We start from the raw sequence: 23996 nt of genomic DNA on the forward strand, positions 1-23996 counted from the left end.
TGTGTGTGTGTGTGTGTGTGTGTGTGTGTGTGTAGTCCTTAGGATTTTCTATCTACAAGATCGTGTCACTTGCAAGTAGAGACCATTTTACTCTTTCCTTCCAATGTGTATGTCTTTTATATGTGTGCCCTTACCTAATTGCCCTCATTAGAACTTCCAGTACAATATTGAATAGAAATTGAGATCTTTCTTCTTGTAAAACATAGACATTTACAGCTGTAAATTTCCATCTAAGGAGTATTTTAGCTGCGTTCTTTAAGTTTTGGTATGTTGTGTCTTCATGTGCATTTATCTTAAGGCATTTAAAAACATTCCTTGTGATTTCTTCTTTGCCCTGTGGTTATTTAGGAGCATGTTGTATAATTTTCACATATTTGTGAATTTTCCAAGTTTTTTTATGTTTGAGGCATGTTTTATGTTTTATGTTTTTTATGTTTCTGCTATTCCATTGTGGTTACAGAACATACTTTGTATGTTTTTATTTCTTTTAATTTTATTAAGACTTGATTTATGGCCTAACATATGGTCTGTTTGGGAGAATGTTCCATGTATGTTTGGGAAGAATATGTATTCTTCTGTCTAGTTGGTTTACAGTATTGTTCAAATCTGTTTCCTTAGTGATCTACTGTTTAGTTGTTTTATTTATTATTGAAAGTGGAGTATTGAAGTTGAGTACTATTTTTGTTGAATTGTCTATTTCCCCCCCTCAGTTCTATCAGTTTTTGCTTCTTAAATTTTGGGGCTCTGTTTTTAGGTGCATATATTTATAGTTGTTTACCTCTTGTTGGATTGACCTTTTTATCATTATAAAATCTCCTTTTTTTCAGTAGTAACAATTTTTAGCAGTCTTAGAAAAATCTATTCTTTTTGAAACATCTATTTTTTAAAAAGATTTTATTTATTTGTGTGTATGTGAGAGAGAGAGAGAGAGAGAGCGAGCAAGCATGAGCAAGGGGACGGGAAGAGGGAGAAGGAGAGGGACTAGCAGACTTCTGCTGAGCAGGGAGCCCAACTTGGAGCTCCATCTCAGAACCCTGAGGTTGTGACGTGAGCCCAAGTCAGGTGCTTCACTGACTGAGCCACCCAGGCACCCCAGAAACATATATTTCATATGTCTTCATACACAGCTGTACATTATTGCAGAATTACTAATATATCCAATAACTGCATAACATGGTTCAAAATAATGAGTAAGTAGCAATCTTAGAAATAGGTTTAAAAAATAGCATGGAGCTCAACACAGGGCTTGAACTCAACCCTGAGATCAAGACCTGAGCTGAGCTCAAGTCCTGAGCTGAGATCAAGAGTCAGATGTTTAACCAACTGAGCCACCCAGGTGCCCCTTACAAATAGCTTCTTAACATGAGTCTTTTTTTTTTTTATGTGAGTCTTAAAACAATGCTGTAATTGATTAGAGACTGATATCATATCCATATACCAAAATAGCAGTTTTCTCAACCTTCTGAACAAGTGACACTCTAGGAACCTCTTTTGTGTTTGTTTCTATTAACGTGTCTCTACATGAGTTACAGACCTGTAAGCACATCTTTTCACAGAAATAAAACTGTTCTCATCTTAACAAGCCTGCAGTGTACATAGAAACTTTTTTTTAAAGTATGTGTTTAATCAGTTTTTCTATATACAATACCAAATGGTCAACACATATACCTAATGAAGTAATACTCTTCTAAATTTTCTGAGATAGTGGCATTCTTAGAAATATTTTTTGTATACGTATTTAAATAGTTTTCTAACATGTATTACAGAAATATATTTATTGAACTATTATTCTCAACTGGCCAAGTGTGAAAGAATCACACAAACGTCTTTTTCACATATCTAGTAACAATTTTTTTCTTAAAGTCTATTTTGTCTGATAAATTCTATGTTATCTGATGTTAAAGTCTATTTTGTCTGATACAGCCATTCCGGCTTTCCTTTGGTTATTCTTTACACAGAATATCTTTTCCTATTCAACCTATTTGTTCTTGAATCCAAAGTGTGTCTCTTGTAGAAAGCATATTGTTGGATCATGTTTTTAAATCCATTTTGCCAATCTCTGACTTTTTATTGAAGTGTTTAATTCATCTGCATTTAATATAATTACTAGTGAGATAGGGTTTGCTATTTGCTTTTCATATGTAATGTCATTTTTGTTCTTCTGTTTCTCCCTTGTTGTCTTCTTTTGTGTTGAATAGGTGTTTTGAAGAACCATTTTAATTCCCCTGTCATTTCTTTTACTATATGTTTTTGAGTTTTTACCTTAGTTGTGCTTACCATTATCACCTTAATTTTTAACAATGTAGTTCAGAATAATACTAACTTAATGTCAGTAGCATACAAGAACTTTGCTCCTCTGCAGCTGTTACCTTCCTTCTCTTTTGTGCTCTTATTGTCATAAAATTTACATCCTTATACATTGTGTACTCATCAGTACATACTTATAATTACTGACTTATGCAGTTGTCTTTTAATTCAGATAGGAGAAAAAAGTTATAAGTGCCAAATACATTTATACTGTCTTTTATATTTATGTATATAGTTATTTTTACTAGTGCTCTTTATTTTTGCATGTGGATTTGAGTTTCTGGCTAGTGTCCTTTCATTTCAGCCTGAAGGACTCTCTTTAGTAGTTATTGTAGGTTAAGTATCCTTGTGATGAGTTCTCTGCTGTATTTATCTGGGCAATTTCTCCTTTGTTTTTGAAGGATAGTTTTTCTGCATAAAGATTTGTTGGTTGATTTCTTTCTTTCTTTCTTTCTTTCTTTCTTTCTTTCTTTCTTTCTTTCTTTCTTTAAGATTTTATTTATTTGAGAGAGAGTGTGCAGGAGCAGAGGGACAGGAAGAGGGTGAAGAAGAGGGAGAATTAGATACCTGTTGAAGCAGACATCCTGCTGAGTGGGAAACCTGACATGGGATTTGATCCCAGGACCCTGATATAATGACCTGAGCCAAAGTCAGATGCTTAACCAACTGAGACATTCAAGCCCCTGATACCTCTCTTTTTCTTTCAGTTCTTTGTATATGTTATCCCACTGCTTTCTGCCCTCCAGGATTTCTGATGAGGAATCTACTTGGAGTTTGTTGAGCCTTTTGGATGTGTAGATTTATTTTTTAAAATCAAATTTGGAAAGTTTCAGCCATGATACTTCACATATTCTTACTGCTCCTTCCCCTACCTTCCCTCTTTTTCTGGGACTCCCATTATACATATGTTGGCATGCACAATGGTATCTGAGGCTCTGTTTATTTTTCTTCATTATTTTTAGTATCTGTTCCTCAGACTAGATGATAGGAATTGACTTACCTTCAGGTTCACTGATTATTTTTTTTTCTATCTGTTCAAATCTGCTGTTGAGCCCTTCTAGTTAAAATTTTTATTTAATTATTAGTTGCTATAGTTTTCTTTTTTCTTTTTTAAAAGTATTTTATTCATGAGAGACACCCAGAAAGAGAGGAAGAGACATAGGCCGAGGGAGAAGCAGACTCCCCACAGGGAACCCAATGTGGGACTCCTTCCCAGAACTCTGGGATCATGCCCTGAGCTGAAGGCAGATGCTCAACCACTGAGACACCAGGCATCATCCCTGTTATAGTTTTCAAAACCAGAAATCCCTTTATTGATATCCTCCATTTGGTTAAGCAGGTTCCATATTTCCTTAGTTATTTAGACATAGTTTCCTTAATTTTTAAAATTATTTTCCCCCAGTTTTATTGAGATATAATTGACATATTAAATTATATAATTTTAAGGTATACAATATATGATTTGATACACTGTATATTTCAAAGTGTTTACACTATAAGTTAGTCAACATCTATCACTTCACATAATTGCAAATTTTTTCCTTCTGATAACTTTAAAGATTTACTCTCTTAACAACTTTCAAATATATTATGCACTATTGTTAACTATAGTCATCATGTTGTATGGTACATCCTCAGAATTTACTTAAGGAATGTATACCTTTTGACCACTTTCACCTAATTCCCCTACCCCCTACCTCCTGCTTCTGGCAATCCCAGATCTGATCTCTGTTTCTATGAGTTTGGCTATTATAAATTTCACATAAAAGCGAAATATACACCAATTTTTTCTTTCTCTGTATGACTTCTTTCACTTAGCATAATGCCCTCAAGTTCCAGCCATGTTGTTGCAAAAGTCAGGATTTCTTTCTATTTTATGGCTGAATAGTATTCTATTCACATTTTCTGTATTCATTCAGTGATGGACATTTACGTTGTTTCTATGTCTTGGCTATTGTAAATAATGCTGCAGTATCCATACTTGTTGGCATAGAGTTTTTGTTTCCTTTGAATCTCTACTCAGAAGTGGAATTGCCGGATCATATGGTAGCTCTATTTTTAATTGTTCGAGGAACCTCCATACTGGTTTTCATAGTGGCTGCACCAATTTACTGTTAGAATGGCTATCATCAAAAAGACAAGATGTAACAAATGTTGGTGAGGAGGTGGAGAAAAGAGAACCCTTGTGCACTGTTGGTAGAGTATCTTTTCACATACCTCTTAAGAGGCTATTTGAATATCTTCTTTGGAAAAATGTCTATTCAGGTCCTATGCCCATTTTATTTTATTTTAAAGATTATTTATTTATTTATTTATTCATGACACACACACACACACACACACACACACACACACACACAGAGAGACAGAGAGAGGCAGAGATATAGGCCAAGGGAGAGGCAGGCTCCATGCAGGGAGCCCGACATGGGACTTGATCCTGGGTCTCCAGAATCATGCCCTGGGCTGAAGGCAGCACTAAACCGCTGAGCCACCTGGGCTGCCCCCTTTGCCCATTTTAAATGGGATTGTTTGTGTTCTATCTATTTATCTAGCTAGTTGTTAAGTAATATGAATTTCTTATATTTTTTAAATATTAACCCCTTATCAAATGTGTGCTTTGCAAATATTTTCACTCATTCTGTAAGTTGCCTTACTTAATTTCTTTGAATACATTTTAATTTTTTAAAAGATTTTATTTATTCATGAGAGACACACAGAGAGAGGCAAGAGGCAGAGACATGGGCAAGGGAGAAGCAGGCTCCTCACAGGGAGCCCAATGTAGGACTTGATCCCTGCACCCTGGGATCACTCCCTGAGCTGAAGGCAGATGCTTAACTGCTGAGCCACCCAGGCATCCCTCTTTGAATACATTTTAAATGGCTGACTTTTTGTTTTAACGAGTCAAGTGTCTGAGGGCATCTGGCTGGCTCAGTTCGAAGAATGTGAGACTTTTAATCTTGAGGTCATGAGTGTGAGTCCCACATTAGGGGTAGAGATTACTTACAAAAAATAAGTCAAATGTCTGGACTTCCCCAGGGACAGTTGTTAGTGGTTGCTTTTTTTGCTTGTAGGTTTTATTTTCTTGCATGTCTTCTAATTTTTTGTTGCAAACTGGATATTCTAAATAATTTATTCTTACTTTTCAGGATTTATTGTTATTGCTGTTTGTTGAAGCCATTGTGATTTCTTTGTATAGTGACTTTTCTGAATTAATTCTGCAGAATGGCCACTAGAGTTTCTTTTTGGTTATCTTAGTTGTCATTTAATAATTGGGCAGGACTCCTTAAATGCCTGGAACCAGTAAGTCTCTTAGTCTCTGCCCAGGGGCTCTGTGTGCCTGTTGGGGCACGCCTTCAGCTCTTGGCTAGGTAGTGGACAGCTCTGTCTTAGCCTTCACTTCCTGCTTCCAAGTCAGCTGGAGCCAGCAGAGGGTCTTCCCAGGGCTTATCTAAGGATGTGCACATGCCTGGGCATACATGTGGCTTCTGGGTCCCCAGGAATACATTGCAACTTCTTACAGCCCCTACGGACCTCTCATTACTGAGCTTTGTCTTTTAAGCTCCTTGATTAGTCTACTCTGCTGTTATTCACTGCCTCAGGCAGCTGTGAAGTTAAATGCCTGTAATTGTTTCTGACAATCAACCCAGGGGAATAGGCTTTTCCAATTGGATGAGCTCTAAGTTAGGTCAAATGCAGACATCCTTGCAAAGGGGATCTTCCAGGGAACCACCAGACAGGTAAAATAATGACAGTTTTCTGAGAATGAGGGCTTGAAAAAGTTTTAGTCCTGTTCTGCACTCTGCAGTGGCTTCTAGGCTACTGATTTTCATGACAGGTAGGGTGTCTTGTTTTTCAAGGCATGGGGAGCTAATTGAGTGGAGAATGGGATTATGGCAAATTAAATGCCACATAGCTTACAAATCTTAGTGAGGTTCGGTTTTGTTTTTGTTTTGAGAATAGATGCTTCCTGATTTGCTCCAAGTCCCTGACTAATTACAAAGTTCTAAAAAAGTTGATTCTGATAATTTTTGCTAGTTTTCTTGGGGAGAAAGATTTTATGGGGAGAGTTTTCAGAGGTGCTTGCTCTACCATTTCATTGATACCTGACCATCCTTTCTTGAGAGCACTTCTGTGATGTCTCTTTAAATTTATAATACACCGGGCAGCCGGGGTGACTCAGCGGTTTAGCGGTTTAGCGTAGCCTTCAGCCCAGGGCCTGTTCCTGGAGACGTGGGACTGAGTCCCCTGTCTGCATGGAGCCTGCTTCTCTCTCTGCTTATGTCTCTGCCTCTCTCTCTCCCTCTGTGTCTCTTGTGAATAAATAAATAAAATCTTAAAAAAATTATAATACACATAATCTTTGATCTGATACATCCTATTTTAGGAGTTTATCCTTCGGATATGCTCACATGTTTGCATAAAGACCCTTGGCCAAAGATGCTAAGTGTAGGAATGTTTGTGGTGATCATACCCCACCTGAATGCCTTTTGCTAGGGGAACTGTCATGCACGTGACAGCCCAGCTACCTAGCAGAGTATCCTGCAGCTATTATAGAGCCTGAGGAATTGCCCAGAAAAAAGAACAAGTTGGAAATAGTGTGTGAAGTAGGAGCACTTTAGTTCAGAAAAAGAACCCTGTATGCCCATGTAAATAATTTCATGAACTTAGAATGTTCTGGAAGGTTGCACATAAGACACTGTTAATAGTGACTATCTCTGGGGAGGGGCTGGGGTGAGAGGGGACTTACTTTTTCTTATATAATCTTTTGTAGTTGGTGTCAGCTGGGAGAATGAAGAACACTTCTCTGCAGGCCACGCCCACCACTCTCCCTCCTACAGGATTCTCAGGACAGGGGTGGGCCTCCAGGGGGAAAGAGCATGTGCTCTTGTCTCAGCTCTGTGAGTTCATCAGGTATCTTCAGGATAGCCCTGTCCAGTCCTGGCCCTGGGCTGCCACTCATTGAGGGCCAGGAACGGGTACTGGCCAGGGGACCACAGCTCTCTGGGGTAAGAGGAGAGGGTATAACAGCATCCTTCAAGAGCCAGTGATTCTGAGAAAGAAAAAGAGCCCTTCCAGTAATGTCTGTGTCTACTCAGGAATAGGCATATGCACAGCATACAGGTTTGTGCACACAGAGCTCACCTCGTATCCAGTTAGCAACGAATCCCTTTCCACCAGCCTGGAGCATTATTCTCTCCAGTTCAAGAGAGACTCTGGCTGTGCACAGACCCTCACCGGCAGGCAGCTTCAGTCCTCCCGAAGGAGGAGGGCATAACTCCTAGAGGCCCACTGCCTTCTCACACACCTGACAGCCCAACCAGCCTCACCTCTGATGCTCCTTGGGGGTCCTCCGGTGCTCCTCCCTGCTCAGATGTCTGAGTGGCTGTCAGGGCCTCCTTGTCCACCATAGACAGCCTCTCCCACTGAAGGGCAGAGCTAGAGGAGGGCCCACAGGATCCTCACAGAGGCCCTCGAGCCTTTAGAGGGTTGCAGGACTTTGGAAGGACTATTTGTGACCATATCTGAAGGTGTGGGGACAGGACAATGAACAAGGCAATCAGAGGAGGGACCCAAACTCTTCCTCAAACATACAATAAAGTATAAGTAAACTGTCAAGAAATGTAACTATCCAAAATATTTGAAGTCAGTGAAATAAATAGAGAAGCTCAAGCATAGGAGACCACATATTTTTCTGTGGGTAAAAACTCTTCTGAAGGTGGAGCTCAAATGTAACTTGTATCAAGCCCCGGCACACCTCTGCCTGTTGGGCCTCTTCTCTCCCACCAGTTCAAGGATGGTATTGGGTCCAGATAGCTGCCCACAGGGCATGAGGGGTGGGTCTCCATGTGCCTTTGCCCAAGGGATTCTAGAAGCCTCTATTCTTCTCCAAGAGGGAGAATGGGGCAGTCCCAGCCAGACTAGGGTACACAGAGAAATGACTCTGCATGTGGAGGGCTCCTCAAGGACTCCTGCAGGGCTGGCTGAGGCTGGACATCCTAGCATGGAGAGCCTGGGGAGCTCCTGTTTTTGGGCATCTGACCTTAGGACCAGGCTGAGGCTCACTTGTGAGCAGTTATGTCATATTGAACTGGAGGGCCTGAGTGAAGCAATTGCCCTGGAGTGGGTGGCAGGGACAGTGAGGGATGAGCCAGAATATTATTCTAGAGGGTAAAAAAAGAGAGGGGCCTGGGCTGGGAATGTGTGCAGAACCAGAAGAAATAAGAGTGGCATCGCAGGCTCCTCCTTCTAGAAATGTGGATGAGAGGAGGTTGGAAGGCAGCCCAAGAAGGGTTAGGGACACTGTTGATTACAGGTCTGGACCAGTGTGGAGGGGGCGAGGAGATGGGGCAGAAAGGCTAAAGAGTGGGGTGTGGAGGAGGCAGAGGGAGGGGGCAAGGCCACAGGGTCAGCTCCTAGCACTGACCCACACAGCGGCTGGAGGCTCTTTTTAAGGGGAAGGGTGAAGTGGGAGAGCCCACCAGGAGCCCCCAGGGACAGGGAGTGAGCTCCAGGAACATGAGGGCTTTGGGAAGGAGTTGCAGAGCTGGCCAAGCACAAGGGGAAACTACGAGCTCCATGAGACAGGAGTCTATTCCTCATTTGCTGACAGCTCTGCGTCCCCCAGGCCAGGCTGGACCTGAGTATCCCTCCAACACACACACACACACACACACACACACACACACACACACACCACCCCACACACAAGAAGATCTCAAATGTGAGCTCTCTGGCAGTCTCCTCTGAGGACTGTGAACAGTAGCCAAGTAACCTGGTGGAGAGGAGAGGATATAGGCCTCTGATCCAGTCCTACCACACCTTCTCTGGGCATCCCTAAGACACTGCAAGTCCCCCTGTTCCAAACGAGGAGCCTGACCTAGATGTGATTGTGAGGGGGACAGCACTTTGCAGAGGGCAGGGGAGAGGTCTGGCCTCAGCCCTGGAGGAGAGGCAGATTGGGGAGTGGCCAGCCCGGTGACAAGCAGCCCTTGGGCTGCACATAGATGGCTAGCCTGGATCTATAGAGTGAAGCTTCCATCCACATCCAGCTGAAAACTACCTACTGCCATGCCGGCCCCAAATGGGTTAAAGCTGGCACCCCAGGTATACTGGGGCTGCTCAGGGTCTCAGGTGGGGGTGTCAGAACCCTGCAAGGCTCTCCGTAACAGAAGAGGTGAGAGCCTCCCAGGTAGCCCCCCTTCCCCAGGCCCAAACTCAGCCATTCTGCTGAGCTTCTGGGGAACTTCCAGGACAGCCAGGAGTGTCTAGGTGTCTCTCACTATATAGGCTCCCACACTGGTTTTTCTGTGCCTTGAATACACAGAGTTCTTTCCAGCTTTGGGGCTTTTGCACTTCCTATGCTCTCCACCTGGTATGCCCCTAGTACCTTTAGAGGATGGCTCTAACCCAGCATGAGGGTCTCTGCTCCCAGCTCATCTCCCAGGGAGGCCTCCTGGGACTGAGAGGCTCTGTTTTGTTCATTTGTTTACTTGTTGACCATGCACTGCTCCTGTGGCCCTGAGAGTAAACCCTGAGAGCAGCGACCATGTCTCTGAGAACTTGGCACATAGTAAATGTTCATTACCTTTTAAAAAATGAGTAAGTGAATAGGTCTAGTCAGGAATGCAAATTCCCAGACAATTGTTGAAGAACCCCCCACCAATGAGGAGCTAGGGGAAAGGATGCAGATCCAGTGAGGTGCCTCCTCCTCCTCCTAATCGTCACCTGAAGCAGACATCACTAACGTAGCCCAGTGCATTCAATTCCATGGAGCTCTGATATGAGCTCCGATCCTCACAGTGAGGCCCTCCAGGGAGCCACTAGCTCTTGAGAGGCGATGAGAGGAAGACTAGGGTATAAGGTGCATGTTATGAGTGGGCTGGCAGTCCTTGGGTGAGGACCTTCAGGATGTGCCAAGTCAGGAAGGCTTTCTGGAGGAGGTGACAGGGTGTACAATGGGAGCAGAAAGGGAAGAAGGACAGTTTGGAGGGTGGGTAGTAACATAAGTCTTAGAGGTAAGACTCAAGTAGACATGTCCTGAAGACAGTCAAAAGCTACTTGTGTGGAAGGAAGGCACTTGTTAGGCTAGCTCAGGGGCCCACTTGCCTGCCTTCAGATAGCTCCCACAGCATGTCACTGCCTGCCACCAAGTAGAGCCTTCTGGTTGGCTAGCTGGAGGGAGAAGCTCGTGGGATGCATGGAGAGGAGTGACGAGCGCTGCTGACCACACACACCCAGGAGTGAGGCAGCATCTCAAACTCTCCCAGGTTCTTTATGACAGAGACGAGACACCAGCCCACCTATATGTCTGGATAGTGCTACTCCCATGCAGTTGTGCCACCCGATACAGCCTTTCCTGACACCCCTCCAGGATGGTCCTCGGCTTCTCTGACCTCCTCGTTCCCTACCCCCATCTGCCCTGGGCACCCTCCAAGCTTTGGTTATATACCAGCTGGTGGGGGTAAGTCTGCCGTCTCCAGGAGCCTGTCAGCTAGCTCAAGCCTCAAGTCTTGGTTTTAGAAAAAGAATATGCTTTGCATTAGGCTGATGACAGAGCCATTCACATTCTTTGGAGAAAATTTGGGAAGTACTTGACAAAGATAAATGAAGAGCAAAGAGGGCATGAGAAGAGGCCAGTATGCGGCACGCACCCTGATTAACCTTTCAGTGTGTATATACCAGTTGGTTTTATGAGCACACGTACACGTGTATGCATACAAAAACACATACAGGCACACACTGGCATACCCACGCACGAGTGTGCATGTAACACACGTGCACACTCCTGCACAAAGCCTACATGTGCAATTACATGCACACATACGTGCTCATATAAAAAGTCGTATGTGTACTCTTGCACACACACACACACACACACACACACGGGTGTGTTGTGCTTTAAGCCATGCCTGCTGTCAAGAAGTGACTTCTGTCCTGTGAGGTGCCTTGTGGAAACCCATCTCTGGCTCCACTTCTGGCCTCCTCCTACCCTGGCCTTCCCTGGCAGGTGTGCTAACACTCTGTATTACCTTTCACATTAATTTTACAGGTGAAAATTGATTACTCAGGGATTTTTGTTGCCATGAAGCAATTTGCTCCTTGTTGAGGGCTTTCCAGCATCCTTATTTGCACAAGACTGAAGCCCCCCACCACCCTCCTTTCTGGGTTCAGAGGTGGCAGCTCTGCAGGGTGCACAAGGACCTTCATACCGTGTCCTCTGTGCATGTGATGGGGTGGGTGTTAAGAGCTTTGTGGGGGAAGGGGTTTCCTCTATCTTTCCCTTGACAACTCCTGCCCTCACCACCCCCACAGATACTTTTATCAGGCTCCTCAGGAGGGTCTGGTTTATGTCATGACCGGTTTCAAGTGGGGAAGTCACCTGCCCCAGCCCCTCCTGCGGGGTGGCCCCTCACTCTCCTCCTGGACCTCCCATACACCTGCCCTCCACCCCCTGAGTTTCACTGGGTTCCACTGCCCTATGTTTCTGCCCTCCTTTCCTTGAATGGCTTCTGATTGTCCCCCCTGAGCATCGCCCTTCAGTCCCATGGCCCAGCTCTCCAATCTGAGTTCTGATGCCATCTTCAAGAGTTTTGAGTCCCCCCCCCCCCTGCTGCCCCAACACCCAGGGAGGCAGGATCTCTGGGGACTGGGCCTGGCAGGTGTCTTTTCTGCAAATTCCGAGAAGATTTTTCAGGTTCAAGAGCCTCTGTCTAGAGGAAACCCCTGGCCCAGCCTGCCGGCCTTTTCTGCTACCCACACCCCTGTGGCAGCTCCATGCCGCTGAGTCTTGGCGGGGGGCGGGGGGGGGCCAGCGTGGACCCACGGCCTGCAGAGCCAGCGGAGCGGGACAGCACATGACTCCAGGAAGAGTTTCCGGAGACACCTTGTCCTCTTGGCCTCTAGGAGGCAGAAGCAAATGGACGGATTCTTGGAAGTCTTGTGTGAAAAGACATCACTAATCCTCCATGACACTTTAAGGCATTTCCTGATGGAGGGCATTGGTACAGGTGGAGATTCTGATTCTCAGATGACTGAAGGGACATGCGGGTTCTGGCTTCCCGCCTGGCAGGGGCCTCCTGCAGGGCTGTCCTGCGGACCTACAGTGGGACCCTGGCGAGCAGGCAGGCACACCAGATAGCCAGCCAGTAGGGGGACCTTAGAAGGGTCTTCCTCAGCTGCTGCAGGGTGTCTTGGAACATTTGGGAGGAAGCAGCTCTGTGATCAAAACTTTGAGAAATGCTCTATCCAGTGCTCCCTCCAGAGTGGGGCTGCCACAAAAGGGTGACAGGCCAAGGTGTAAGTGGGCCGAGAGCCAGCTTACCTCCTGCTTGTGACCATGCCTTCCTGGAGTAAGGAGGACTTTTTTCTAATTAGACTAGAATTTCCAACACTTCTTGGATCTACAAGACACTGAAAAGCCCTGAGTAGGGAGCCCAATGTGCCCAGCATTGATCCAGATCCCTGATCTCCTGTAGCCCATCAGGGAGCACAGGCCAGAGGCCACGAGATTCTCGGGGGCCAAGCTGGCCCCATGTTTGCACCTCTCTGTTCTGCAGCTTTAAGCAGCTTCCAGGCTCTGCTCTGGGCCCTGTCTCCTCACCTAAGAGTCATCGTGGAGGTTGTGGCCAAACTGCATTGGTTTGCAGGTTGATGCAAACCCAGATAGCAGCTCCACCGAGAGCCACCTGCTCAGTGCTTGTAATCATAGTGACCACACGGCTGGGGCATTGTGCAGGTGAGGTCAGATGAAGTGGATGGGAACGACACTCTGCGGCAGAAGCAGAGGACAGTGGGCTGGGCTGTCCTGCACCCCCTCCGTTGGGTGCTGATGGCGTCCCAGCCCCTGCAGTGGAACAGGGCATCTCTCTGGGCCTCTGACCCCTCCCTGTAGGATGGAGTAAGGGGACAGGCTAGACGGAGGGGTCCTGTCCTCTGCCCCTGTGCTTCCTCCCCATGTCATCCCTGATTTTTGGTGCTCATCGGATGTCCTCCTCCCTCCCAGACAGGGCCGGTCATGTGGCCTCCCTGTCCTGCCAGGCTACTGGTTCATCTCTCTCTGCCCTCTCTCTGCTGAAAGGCCACAGGAGAACCAGGGCCCTCCAAACTGTATTTGGCTCTCAGCACCGTCTTGTGAGAAAGAATGTTATGTGTGTCGTTTTCGTTCCGAGCTGGGGAGGGTGGACTGAGGCTTACAGTAGCTGTGAACCAGTCAAGGACGGTCTGCTAGTGACACCACAGTCCATGCGCAGCTCACTGCGAGTCCCCTGTGCTTCCCTACCATCCAGGGACCAACCACTCTCCTGGACAGAGTGGCCTGCTGTCCCTCAAGGCCAGGGGACGGCCTAGCTCAGGTGATGCACTTTGGGGGACCCAGCCTCAGGGTCTCTGCCCCCCTCCCTGGCCCAGGGCCCTGCAGAACCCAGAAGTCTCACCTCAGACCTGCCCTCCCAGCAACCACTGCAGGGTCAGCTTTCTGGCAACAGGCTTCCAAATCTAGAGGCTGTATCCCCTCGGCAAAGGGAGCATTCTCTGAAGGCAACCACTGCCGGTGAAACCAGGCCCCTCAATGTCAGGGCAGCCTTTCAGCGTGGCCAATGGCCATGCCAGACAAATGGAAACTTTTGGGGGGCAACTGACAGATAGGGCCTTGCCTCTCCAGCCCGGCAGGAATCTGACAGTGGTGAGCAGCCAGCTTCCTCTGCATTTCTGCTGCTGGCACCTGTCAGGGGGGCATGTCTGGGCTTCCTTTGGGGGTGCTTCTCTTCTCACCTTTCCTCAGTAGAGCATTCCCTTTCCTCCTCTGTTCTCAGAAGATGAATGCTGGCTGCTGGTATCACACAATGACAGGAAAACCACCTCACTCCGTAAACTGGCCCGGCCCGGGGTTGTCACCCAAAGGGAAGCCTCACTTGTGAGAAATTAATTTACTTCTTCATGAGCAGGAATCTTGAGTGTGGCCTCTCCGAGGCCTTTTGTAGGGTAGTAGAAAGGGCCAGAGTGTGGCCTTCAGCAGCCCTGGTGGTATTCACTTGCCCATCCCACTCTGGTTCCTGGGCCAGCTTAACCACTGGTGGGCACCAGGGCAGTGTCCTGGGTCAGGTCACTCCATCTCTGCCTGGTGATCTGTATAGTGGTCGATGGTCCATACTCTGACCACCTCTGCCAGCCAGGACTAGGGAGACTCAGTGTGAAGGGGCAACAGGACCTGGGGGAACATACCCCGGTCCAGAGCACTGCTAGGATCTGACCCCCACCCCTTCCTTGGAAGGACAGGACCCACAGCCAGGTCTGTGTCTTTTCTTCCCTCCTCCCACAGGTGGCCTGGGTCCCACCTCAGGACCTCACCAGGACAGAAGAAGGACCCCCCTCCTACCTACCTTTCCTCCCTCTCCAGAAGCAGAAGCCAGACTAGGAGCACCGATGGTTCTTCTTATACACCCCCAGCTCTCCCTCCAAAGGGCGTGTTCTCTCTAACAGCTTAGTACCTTCTGGCACCCTTTGCAGGAGCAGGGCTCTCCTGCAGAGATCCAGGATCTTCCTGTCCTCTCAGCCTCCACCCTTGGTACTCCCAGGCTCTACCCCGGAACCCCCTGGGACTGATGAGGACTCCCTGAGGAGTTGTGCCCTCTGGATGCAGACCCAGGACACCGGCAGAATGGACAGAGAGGGTGAGCCAGAGCCAGGCCAAGTGGAAGGAGGTGCACCAGGGCCTCTAGTCTTTGGGCAAGGGCTCTCCAGGGCCTTGGGAACATCCTGTTTTCCCAAAGTGAGTGTTGAGGTATAGAGATGTACAGAGGTAAGGTAACCCCTCAGGGACTCCAGCACCATCCCTAAGGGTGATGCCCATCCCCGGCATTCAGTCCCCATGTAGCCCACTTCACCCCTCTGTATTGCTGCCATCCTCTGATCCTTGTGTACTGGGAGGGGCAAGGGCAGGCCTACAGAAGGCAGGAGGGGCTGGGCAGAGGGGAGGGGCACCCTGGCTTTGGGAAGAGTCTGTGAGTTAGTTATGAGTAGTTACATGCTGGGTCAAACAACATGGTTAGTTACTCACCCTCAGGGCAGGTGGGCGGCTCGCCCCCAATCTGTTATGATGTCAGGACGAAGGGGAGGGCCACAGGACATGGACAAGTGCTGGTGGTAGGGCAGAGGCCTGGGAGGTTCCTGCCCCCAGATGGGGATGGGGGAGGTCATTTATTTAGGCAGAGCCCTGACCTCTGTGGTATGAGGGAGGCCAGAAGGTTAGCTGTCCTCCCCAACTCTGCCTACCCCCACCGTTTCCTTCAGTGATGCCTAAAACCATAGTGATTTGTTTGCTCAGAATGTGATTCCCCCAAGGTGAGTGTTAATGGGATGGTTTTAGGGAGATGCAGAGGCCTGTGCGGCTTCCCCAGTGGACATCAGATAGTGCCCGATTGGTCCAGGTCTCTTGGGGATTGCATGGAAGCTGAGGAGAACTGGCACTCCTTCCCCTCCCCCGGTGGCAGGCACAGCCCATGGGTATGAGCTCCATAGGGGAACCATGGCCACTCAGGGAGTTGACAGGCTCACAGGCCACACTGTGTCATGCAGGTTCCTAGTAAATGCTCTTAGCAAGGGCTTGGGAAAAGAGTGTTGCTGAGTGTAGACAGCCCAGGCTATCTCCCAGGGGAGCCTAGAACCTCTGGACAGTGTGAGTCCTGAGAAGTAGAAGTTTCTAGAAGTGCTCGGTTTATTTTACTTTGTGTCTTGCCAACCACGCTCACAATTGTGTGTCTCAAACCCTGCTTTATACCCGGAAACAATAACTGAGAGAGTAGCATGCCTTGCCCACGACGCTGAGAGGTTGGAGATGGAGCTCTGCCCACACAGCTACTCTGGGTGACAAGGGGGCCAGTGGGCTGGAAGTCAGCGCAGGAAGCAGAGCCCCACTGTCATCTGCCCCCTCACCCTCTGTGCCCGCTCTTGCGTGGTCTCGCAGTTGCCATTCAAACTGGCAGCCGGGCCTCCCCTGACCCCAGAGCTCAGGCCTCTGAGGTCTTAGCCTATGCAAGGCCTTCGTTGTCCTTGTTGACACCCCCTGTGGGGGCACTTGGGTTCCTGCTTCCTCTGTTCTGCGATGTCCGTCAACCCAATTTAGGTCACCTTCCATCTTCCAACCAACACCTGGCAAGTGGTACCTTTTAAAAGACAGGAGCAGGTGTTTTCACAGAGGGGCCTTTGTTCTTGGGCAGATGAGGAGAGGGAGGCTAAGGCCTCGGGGGCCCCGAGATGCTCCTTCTCCCACATCAGCTTCCCTCGGCTGTGGCTCACAGAGTACTCAGAAGTCCCTGAGCTCAGGTGGCTTCTTCCTGACCCATGTCATTATCTTTTTCGTTCTCAACTTTTTGTTTATTTTTTTTAAGATTTTATTTATTTATTCATGAGAGACACACAGAGAGGCAGAGGCAGGCGCCCTGCAGGTAGCCCGATACGGGACTTGATCCCAGGATCCCGGGATCACGCCTTGGGCCGAAGGCAGATGCTCAATTGCTGAGCCACCCAGGCGCCACATTGTTCTCAACTTTTTAAACATAAATTGTTTCAAAGTGTGTCCAGAAAAGTGCCTGAGTCACAAGCGTGAAGCCCCAGTGATTTTTCATGGGATGAATACATGGGTGACCGGCCCCAACCCCAGCAGGGCCCTCGGAGCTTGATGTACACGGGATCCTGATCCCATGTGCCTGGCTTTCGTGCCTGGCTTTTTTAGCTGCACATGATTTGGTGAGATTGGTCCTTGTGGGTGGTTGACTCTGTCTAGCCTCATTGCTGTGGGGCTCTCCTGGATGAATACCCCGCAGCTCTCGTGGAGGGCAGCCAGCAGCATCCCAGTTAGTGCCATTGTGAATAGTGCTGCTATAAATGCTCCTCGATGTGCCTTTTGGTGTGAATATGTCAGCATTTCTACGGGGGCTACACCCAGGGAGGAATTCCTGGGCTTTCCAGGCACAAGTGGACCATCTTCCCATGGGACCCTACCAGTTCTTGCTCCCACTGCCAGCTGCTCAGAGTTTCCACTGGGCCACAGCCTCTCTGGCACTTGGCACTTTCTGCCTTTTCATTTTAGCCATTTTGGTGGGTGTATGGCAGCGTCACACTGTGGTTTTAATTTCCCTTCCCTGATGACGAATGAGGTTGACTGTTATTTCCTTTTTCTTACATTTATCACCATGTTAGAGATCTGTTTTTATGCAATGCCTCTTCAACTTGCCCATTTTTTAAAAATTGAGTCTTTTGACACTGTTGATTTGTTGGAGTTCTTCATATATTGTGGATATGAGGCCCGTGCTGGATATCTACACCTACATTTGTATCTGCACATATATGCACAGACACACACAGACACTTATTCAACAGATCAGTGCCGAGTGCCCCCATGCACAAACATCACAATTATTGGGGCACAGCAGTGAGCAGGAGAGACAAAGGGCCTGTACTCATGGAGGCCGAGTTCTCCCTAGAGATTAATGAGGAAATAGGAATGTGTGGACTGCAGTACAGTAAGGAGAAAAGGGGGCAGGAAGTGCCGCAGTGGAGGTTAAAGTCTGTAAATATGTCACTGGGCAGGTGACGTGTCTGTAAGGACCTCCAGGGAGAGCCTTGCTGATGCAGGGGGAGGGAGGGAGGACAGGACTTCGGGGGCTGGCACACAGTGAGCAAGGGCTCAGTGGAATGTGGCAGGCTTCAGATGGGGACAAGTCGTCGGGTCACTGGGACTCTGGCTTTCCTTCATTGGGGGTTTTAGGCAGAGGAGGATGGGCCCTGATGCAGACTGAACAGGCCCCTCACCTCGAGCCTCAAGTGTAGGTGGAAGGAGGGACATGGATCAGAAGTCTGTTGCAGTAGGTCTAGCCTCCTGTCCCAGGGTCCCCTCTGTCCCAGATGTCTGCACTGGCGAGGGTGTCCAGGGTCATGGTCATGGCTTCCCTGCTCTTTGCCTTCCTCGGAGTGTCCTCTCATGGTCACCGGATGGAGACGCGGTTCTTGGCCTCACATGCAGCTCTCATCATCTGGGGTATCCTTCCTCTGTGCCTTGTCTTTCCAGAAGCTCCCAGGAGATGTCTACTGGCCATTCCACACCTGGATCATACTCTACTTTCTAAAGCCAAACCTGGCAGTCTCCATAAGCCCTCCCTACAGGATCTTACTCCCTGCACCCAGCTCTACCCACAGCTTCAAGCAAGGGAACAGGCCAGCAGGGGTCAGCCCTGGCATGCCCATTCCCCCACCTCTTTGGGCACCAGGAAGGGTATAGATATAGTCCAGATTCATACATGAATGCTGAGGTCACACCTGTGAGCAAAGGAGAGAATGCCCTCTGTGTCTATAGGGACATTCCCATTGTTGAGACAATGGGCAGAAGGGCCCTCCTTCCTCCTGGGGAAGCATCTACCTTATTTTGGTCCTTGGGGATGCTGGTGAAATCTGTAGGTGAACACCTGGGAGAAACAGCTCTGTGACTGTACAGGAAGGTGCTATGGAGCTGCATATCAGCTCAGCCACCCCCTCTGGGCTGTACCGTTTAAAGCAGCAGAGGAGAAGACTTGTTCCTTGTTCTGGGTGCAGGGGGTGTCAGGCGTGTTAACTGCCCACATGGACTTCCTGAGACCATACTGTGGCCACCTTAGGGCCCAGATGTCACACAGGGTTGTGGGTTAGAGCTGAGGATCACAGGGTGCCTGGCAGGCTTCCCCAGGGCAAGAACCCAGGCTTCACCCTTCTTGGTGCTCTGGAGCCATCTGAAAGGATAGGGTGGACAGACAGGCCCAGGACCCAAAAGCCAGGCGAATCCCTGGCTAGTCATCTGCAGAGGCCACCATAAACTTTGTATCTTCCAGCTGACCTGAAATGAGATGCAGAAGCAGCAGGGGGAAAGAGCAATGTGAAAGCTTGGAGGGCTGATGTGCCAGTGGTCTGTGGCCCTGGCCATTTCTGCCTGGTGCTTCTTCCTACCCCCCCACCCCACGGCCCACCCATAGGAGCTGCACGAGGCTGCAGTTAACAGTGCCAGGTGCTAGAGCAGTGAGACCTGGGCTCCAGTCCTAACAGAGAGTGAGGGGTTGGTGGGCAGAGCTCCAAGAGATAGACACCTGTTTCCAAACTCTTGCATCATCTAGGGGGAGGTAGGTGAGGGGACCCTGCACAGCCCCTAATTATGCAAGACAGAAATAACCGTCCACTGAACTCAGCCTGGTGACCAATCTTGGGACTGTTAAGAGAGCAGGCCAACAAGAAGGGGTACCTGGGAGGAGAGATGCTGTCTCACCAGGCTGCTGGACAGAGGGTGGGCCTGTGGGCCTGGTGTGGACACAGAGTCACCTCTGCCCCTCCGAGCCCCGGGGCTTGCGAGTGAACTCTCTTGGGCTTATCTCAGCCTATCTCTGGGCATCCTCTCCTCTCTGTAGCGTGCAAGCTGAGAATCTCCCTGCTCCTCCCTAGTGGTGACTCCCCCATTTGTTTTCCCACCTCAGCCTCGGAGCCCTCCAGTTCCAGGTCTCCCAGGGAAGGTGCTCTTGGCTCAGTCCATCTTTTCCATCCAAATTATCAGAGCTCAGGTTGGGGTCCACGGCAGGCACACGATGGAGGGGGTGACGTGTCACCCGACAGGATTCCTTCGGAGTGCTGGGGCTTCTGGGGGTGGAATGACGGCTCACTGTGCCACGTGCCAGGCCCGCCCCACGCCATGTCTCAGATTAGTCCTCCCACAAAAGCAGCTGCCGTATCCCCCGTGTTCACTCAAGGAGATGGAAGAACAGAGTTCCGTGTGACGCTTGCGTCCAGAGTGAGCGCCCCGTCAAGGGAAGCATTCAAGCCAAGTGCTGGCCAAGCACCTGCTCTGTAGTGGATATCTACGATGAGGTGAGGTCGCAAAGGTGGAAGGGAGGCTCAAAGGGAGGCGATGGGGCACAGCGGGGCTCTCCGCGAGCGGGATCTCGCCGACGCGTCCGCTCGTACCCGCCGGAGTCCCGACCCAAGAGCCCCCCTTCGCCCGGTGGCACATCGCGCCCCGCAGCACTGACGCGCTGGTGCGGCCGCCGGACTGACAGCACGGCCCGCGCCCCTGCGCTCCCCGCGCCCCGAGGCCCCTGCCCGCCCCGCCCCGCCCCGTTTCTGGCGCGACCCCGCGGGCCTCGGCCCCACCCAGGCCCTCGGGTGCCCCGCCCCGCCCCGCCCCGCCCCGCCCCGCGCGGGGCCGCGAGCGAGCCGGAGGGCAGCGGCCCGGGAGCCCGCGGGCGGGCGGGGCGGGGCGGGGGCGGGTCTTCCTCGGCCTCGGGGAGACGAGCGGCCGCGCTCGGGGCGCTCGCGGCGCCGGGGCTCAGGCGGGGAGCAGCGGCCAGGATGTTTCTGGAGCCCCAGGTAGGGCTGCGGCACGTGGCAGGTGCGGGATGGCGAGGCGGCGACGTGGGGGCGCGCGCAGGCCGAGCCCTCGGTGGCGGCAAGACCGCGGGCAGGGGTTCCCGCGCCGCCGAGAGCTCGGGGAGAGGCGCTGTGCTCCGGCAGTCAGTGGACCCTCCGCACCAGCCTGGCCCTGCTCGGCCGGCCCCGAAGGAGCCTCCCTAGGGAACCACTCCCGCTGCAGGTCTCCGCCGGGCACCTGCTGCCAGGTGGGCGGCGCCAGGGCTCAGAATGGGGATGCCCTGGGCTGCTAGTGCTCTTCCTGGCACGGCTTGCTCATACTAGTGATCGGCTGTGGCTGAGGGGCACCTGCACGCGTCGCAGGGGCCCTTGTGGTGTGAATAGGGCCAGGCAGGCAGGAGACAGCAGCCCCAGCAGCATGACCAGGGGGAGGGTGGCTGCCTTGGGACTGGCAGTCAGGTTTGTTAGAGCCCGGACAACCCTGGATCCTTTCCCAGACTTGAGGGTGCAGAACCACCTGTTTGCCCTGGAGGAGGTGGGGGAGAGGAGGAGGTCTGTGACGAAGTGGGCTCGTGGGAGGTGTGTATGTGTGTGTGCCATGTGTGGGCGAGAGTGAGAGTATGTGAAAATGCAGGCGTGTTTATATATGGGATGTGTGTGTGAGTGAGAGAGGGAGAAGGAGGGAGAGGTGTGTATGGGGGCAGGGTGGTGCCCGTGTGGGCCTACAAATGCCCGTATATTTAAGGAGAGTGAGCTCCAGGGTGGGGCTTCAAGGAGTGTGGGCTCCAAGGCAGGGGTAGCTTCCTTGCTGCTGCAAAGGAGACAGAACATGTCCTGGATGTAATCTTGATCATGAGGCAGCGTGCTGCATTTCCATGGCTGTTTATTAGAATCCACCCTCTGAGACAGATTGGCAGTGTGACTCAGGTACGGGGAGCTGCCTCTGTTCCCAGCCCCCTTCTCATGCAGCCTGACCTGGGAGCTCAGGCCCCATGTGTGTGTGTGTGGCGGGTGGGGGGGGGGGTGGGGGGGATGGGGGGGGGGGAGGCAGGGACACAGAGGGGGGCCTCCGCTGAGCTGGCCAGCCCTGGCTGTGCCAAAGTCGCAGGCCTCGTTTGTTTGTTTCTTCATTCATCACTTGTTCAGCACACATTGATTGAACACCTGTTGTGTGCAGGTTCTGTGGATTCAGCAGGGGACCAAACACCACATTCCCTGTCCTCATGGAGCCCACCTTCTAGCAAGTGAGAATAGGGGAAAGCACCATCAGTAGATACAACATGAGGGGTGCTTGGTTGGCTCTATTGGATGACCGTGCGACTCCTGAGCCCCATGTTCGGTGCAGAAATTTCTTAAAAAAAAAAAAACTTAGAAAAAAAATTAAATATGTGGAATGTTGCATGGTGATGATAAAGAGAAAAGGTAAGGTGAGAAAGAGGAATGGCACCTAGGGAGAGTACATGGGTCAGAATAACTCAGGGTATCTGCAGAAACAGATCAACCCCATGAACCCAGTGGGTTTTAACAACACTGCAATTTGGATCCTGCCCCAAGCCTTCCTGAGGCTCTGTGTGGAGTGGAAGAGAGGCTCCTGCACTAGCGTGGTAATCCCCAGCTCAGAGTGCCGCCTGCACTTCTGCTCCCTGCTCTTGAGCCAGATGAGTCACGTGGCCCTGCTCAGTATCACTAGGATGGGCAGTGACCATCCTGCTCAGACTGGCTAGAAGGGCCCAGTGTACGACCCCCACTGCTGTTTGCACCTGGGGTAGGATGGTGAGGGGACACCTCGGAACGTGTGCCATGTGCGGTGTGCAGGAAGAGCAGAGGGGAGGAAGGGAAGGAGGTGGTAGTGGGATTGGAGGGCACACTGGGAAAGCGCTAGGCAGGACTTTGAAGAGGAAGCCACCTATGTGTCCAGAGGACAGATGGAGGCTGGGTGTCAGGAGCAGAGCAGGCCAGAGGGACAGGAAGGGGAACCAGCAGCGTGACCCAGGGGCTCAGGTCAGGGAGCTGCGGTGCAGGGCAGAAGGGCCCATCCAGAAGTGCCCTGAAGCTTGGCGAGTGGCCTTGCGGGTGGGGGGGGCGGAGAGGTGGCACTGGGGGCAGCAAGGGGCAGGTTGACCCCAGGAAGAAGGACATTGCCCTCAGCAAAAGGTGAGGAAAGATGCAGGGAGCACCGTTGGGGTGGGCAGGAGGCAGAAACAGTTTGACATCCCCCCGGGGAGATGTCACCTGGCAATGGGAGGGCGGAGGTCTGGCGTGGAGTGCTGATTTGGAGCCCTGGCGTCTCCCATCCTATGGGTCCCTTGCTGCCCCCTTGCTGCCTTCTGGCTGTACAGCTCATGCCAGTGCCTGCTGCTCCTGGGCAGCTTGGCCTGGGCACCACACCGCCAGCTTGCTGGTCCTGCCTGCTGGGATGGGGGCCCTTTGTGTGAGTTTCCCCAGGGACAGCAGGGTGGGCCAAGGGCACTGTAGAGTCCGGTATTGACCTGCCTGCTGTGTGTATCAGGGACTGGCAGAAGTCCTGGGGACAGCATGGCCTGCCTACCTAGTAAGCACAGGACCGCCATAGTCTGGTCTTCAAGGGCTAGGCAGTCGTGAGGGCTGCTTGGGGGACAGTCACAGGCTGGCCTTGGAATGCATAGGCTTTGGCTCAGGCGTTGTGTGGCCTGTGTTGGAGTTGAGGTCTCTGTGGAGGCTGCCCATACCCTCTGTACCTCTGGGCTTTGTGGGCCTTACCCTCCAGGGGAGCTGCTGAGGAGTGACCAGAGGATGGCTGCGTCTGTCAGCACTGCTGCGTCAGCCAGGAGACCTGTCCTGTCTCCATGCTCTTACTTCTCCTAACCTCCTGGAAAATCCCTGGTCATCCTTGGAAGCCCATCTCAAAATCACCTTTTCCAGGAAGCCTTCCTTGACTCCTTCCTACAGAGTTAGTCCTCTCCACCCTTGTGCTTCCTCAGCATTCAGCACAGACTCTGGTCCTGAGTTGCTCACGCTGCATGGTGGTGTTGCACCTGTCTGCTCTGGCAGATACTGAGGCCCATGGGTTCTTCCATTTCCAGGTATGCAGCACAGGTCAGTAGGGCCTCATGGATGTTTGTTGACTGAGTAAGTGAGGGAAGGAAGGAATAAACATGAGAACTGGACATGGCCCGAGGAGACTGCTAAGTTCTGCCTCCTTGTTTTACACATGGGGAAATTGAGGCCCACAGTAGCCTGGCTTACTTGAGTTTAGGTAGGAGGTTGGGGGTAGAACTGGCACCCAGACCAGGATGCCTCCATCATGCTGGGTTTTGGACTGTCTGGGTCCCTGT

The 23996-nt window shown here is 50.6% G+C and overlaps 1 protein-coding gene across 13 annotated transcripts in view; it reads left to right on the plus strand.

Annotated features, from left to right (window-relative positions):
* The window catches only part of RASGEF1A (RasGEF domain family member 1A), a 216782-nt gene that overhangs the window by 164530 nt on the left and 28256 nt on the right, over positions 1 to 23996 (plus strand). Inside the window, exon 1 of one of the 13 annotated variants that reach the window (XM_049103353.1) lies at positions 14855 to 14975. The exons of 10 other annotated variants lie outside the window; for them this stretch is intronic. Coding sequence is in view for 1 of the 3 variants with exons in the window: in XM_025466443.3 (XP_025322228.1) it covers positions 20665 to 20682 (18 nt within the window). In the remaining 2 variants the exon portion in view is untranslated. Of the gene's footprint in view, positions 1 to 14854; positions 14976 to 20026; positions 20185 to 20584; positions 20683 to 23996 lie in introns of those variants that run through there. 2 more of the 13 variants (XM_035708029.2, XM_025466443.3) reach the window with 2 other exon arrangements.

Source organism: Canis lupus, chromosome 28, assembly GCF_003254725.2.
Source record: "Canis lupus dingo isolate Sandy chromosome 28, ASM325472v2, whole genome shotgun sequence".
NCBI lineage: Eukaryota > Metazoa > Chordata > Mammalia > Carnivora > Canidae > Canis > Canis lupus.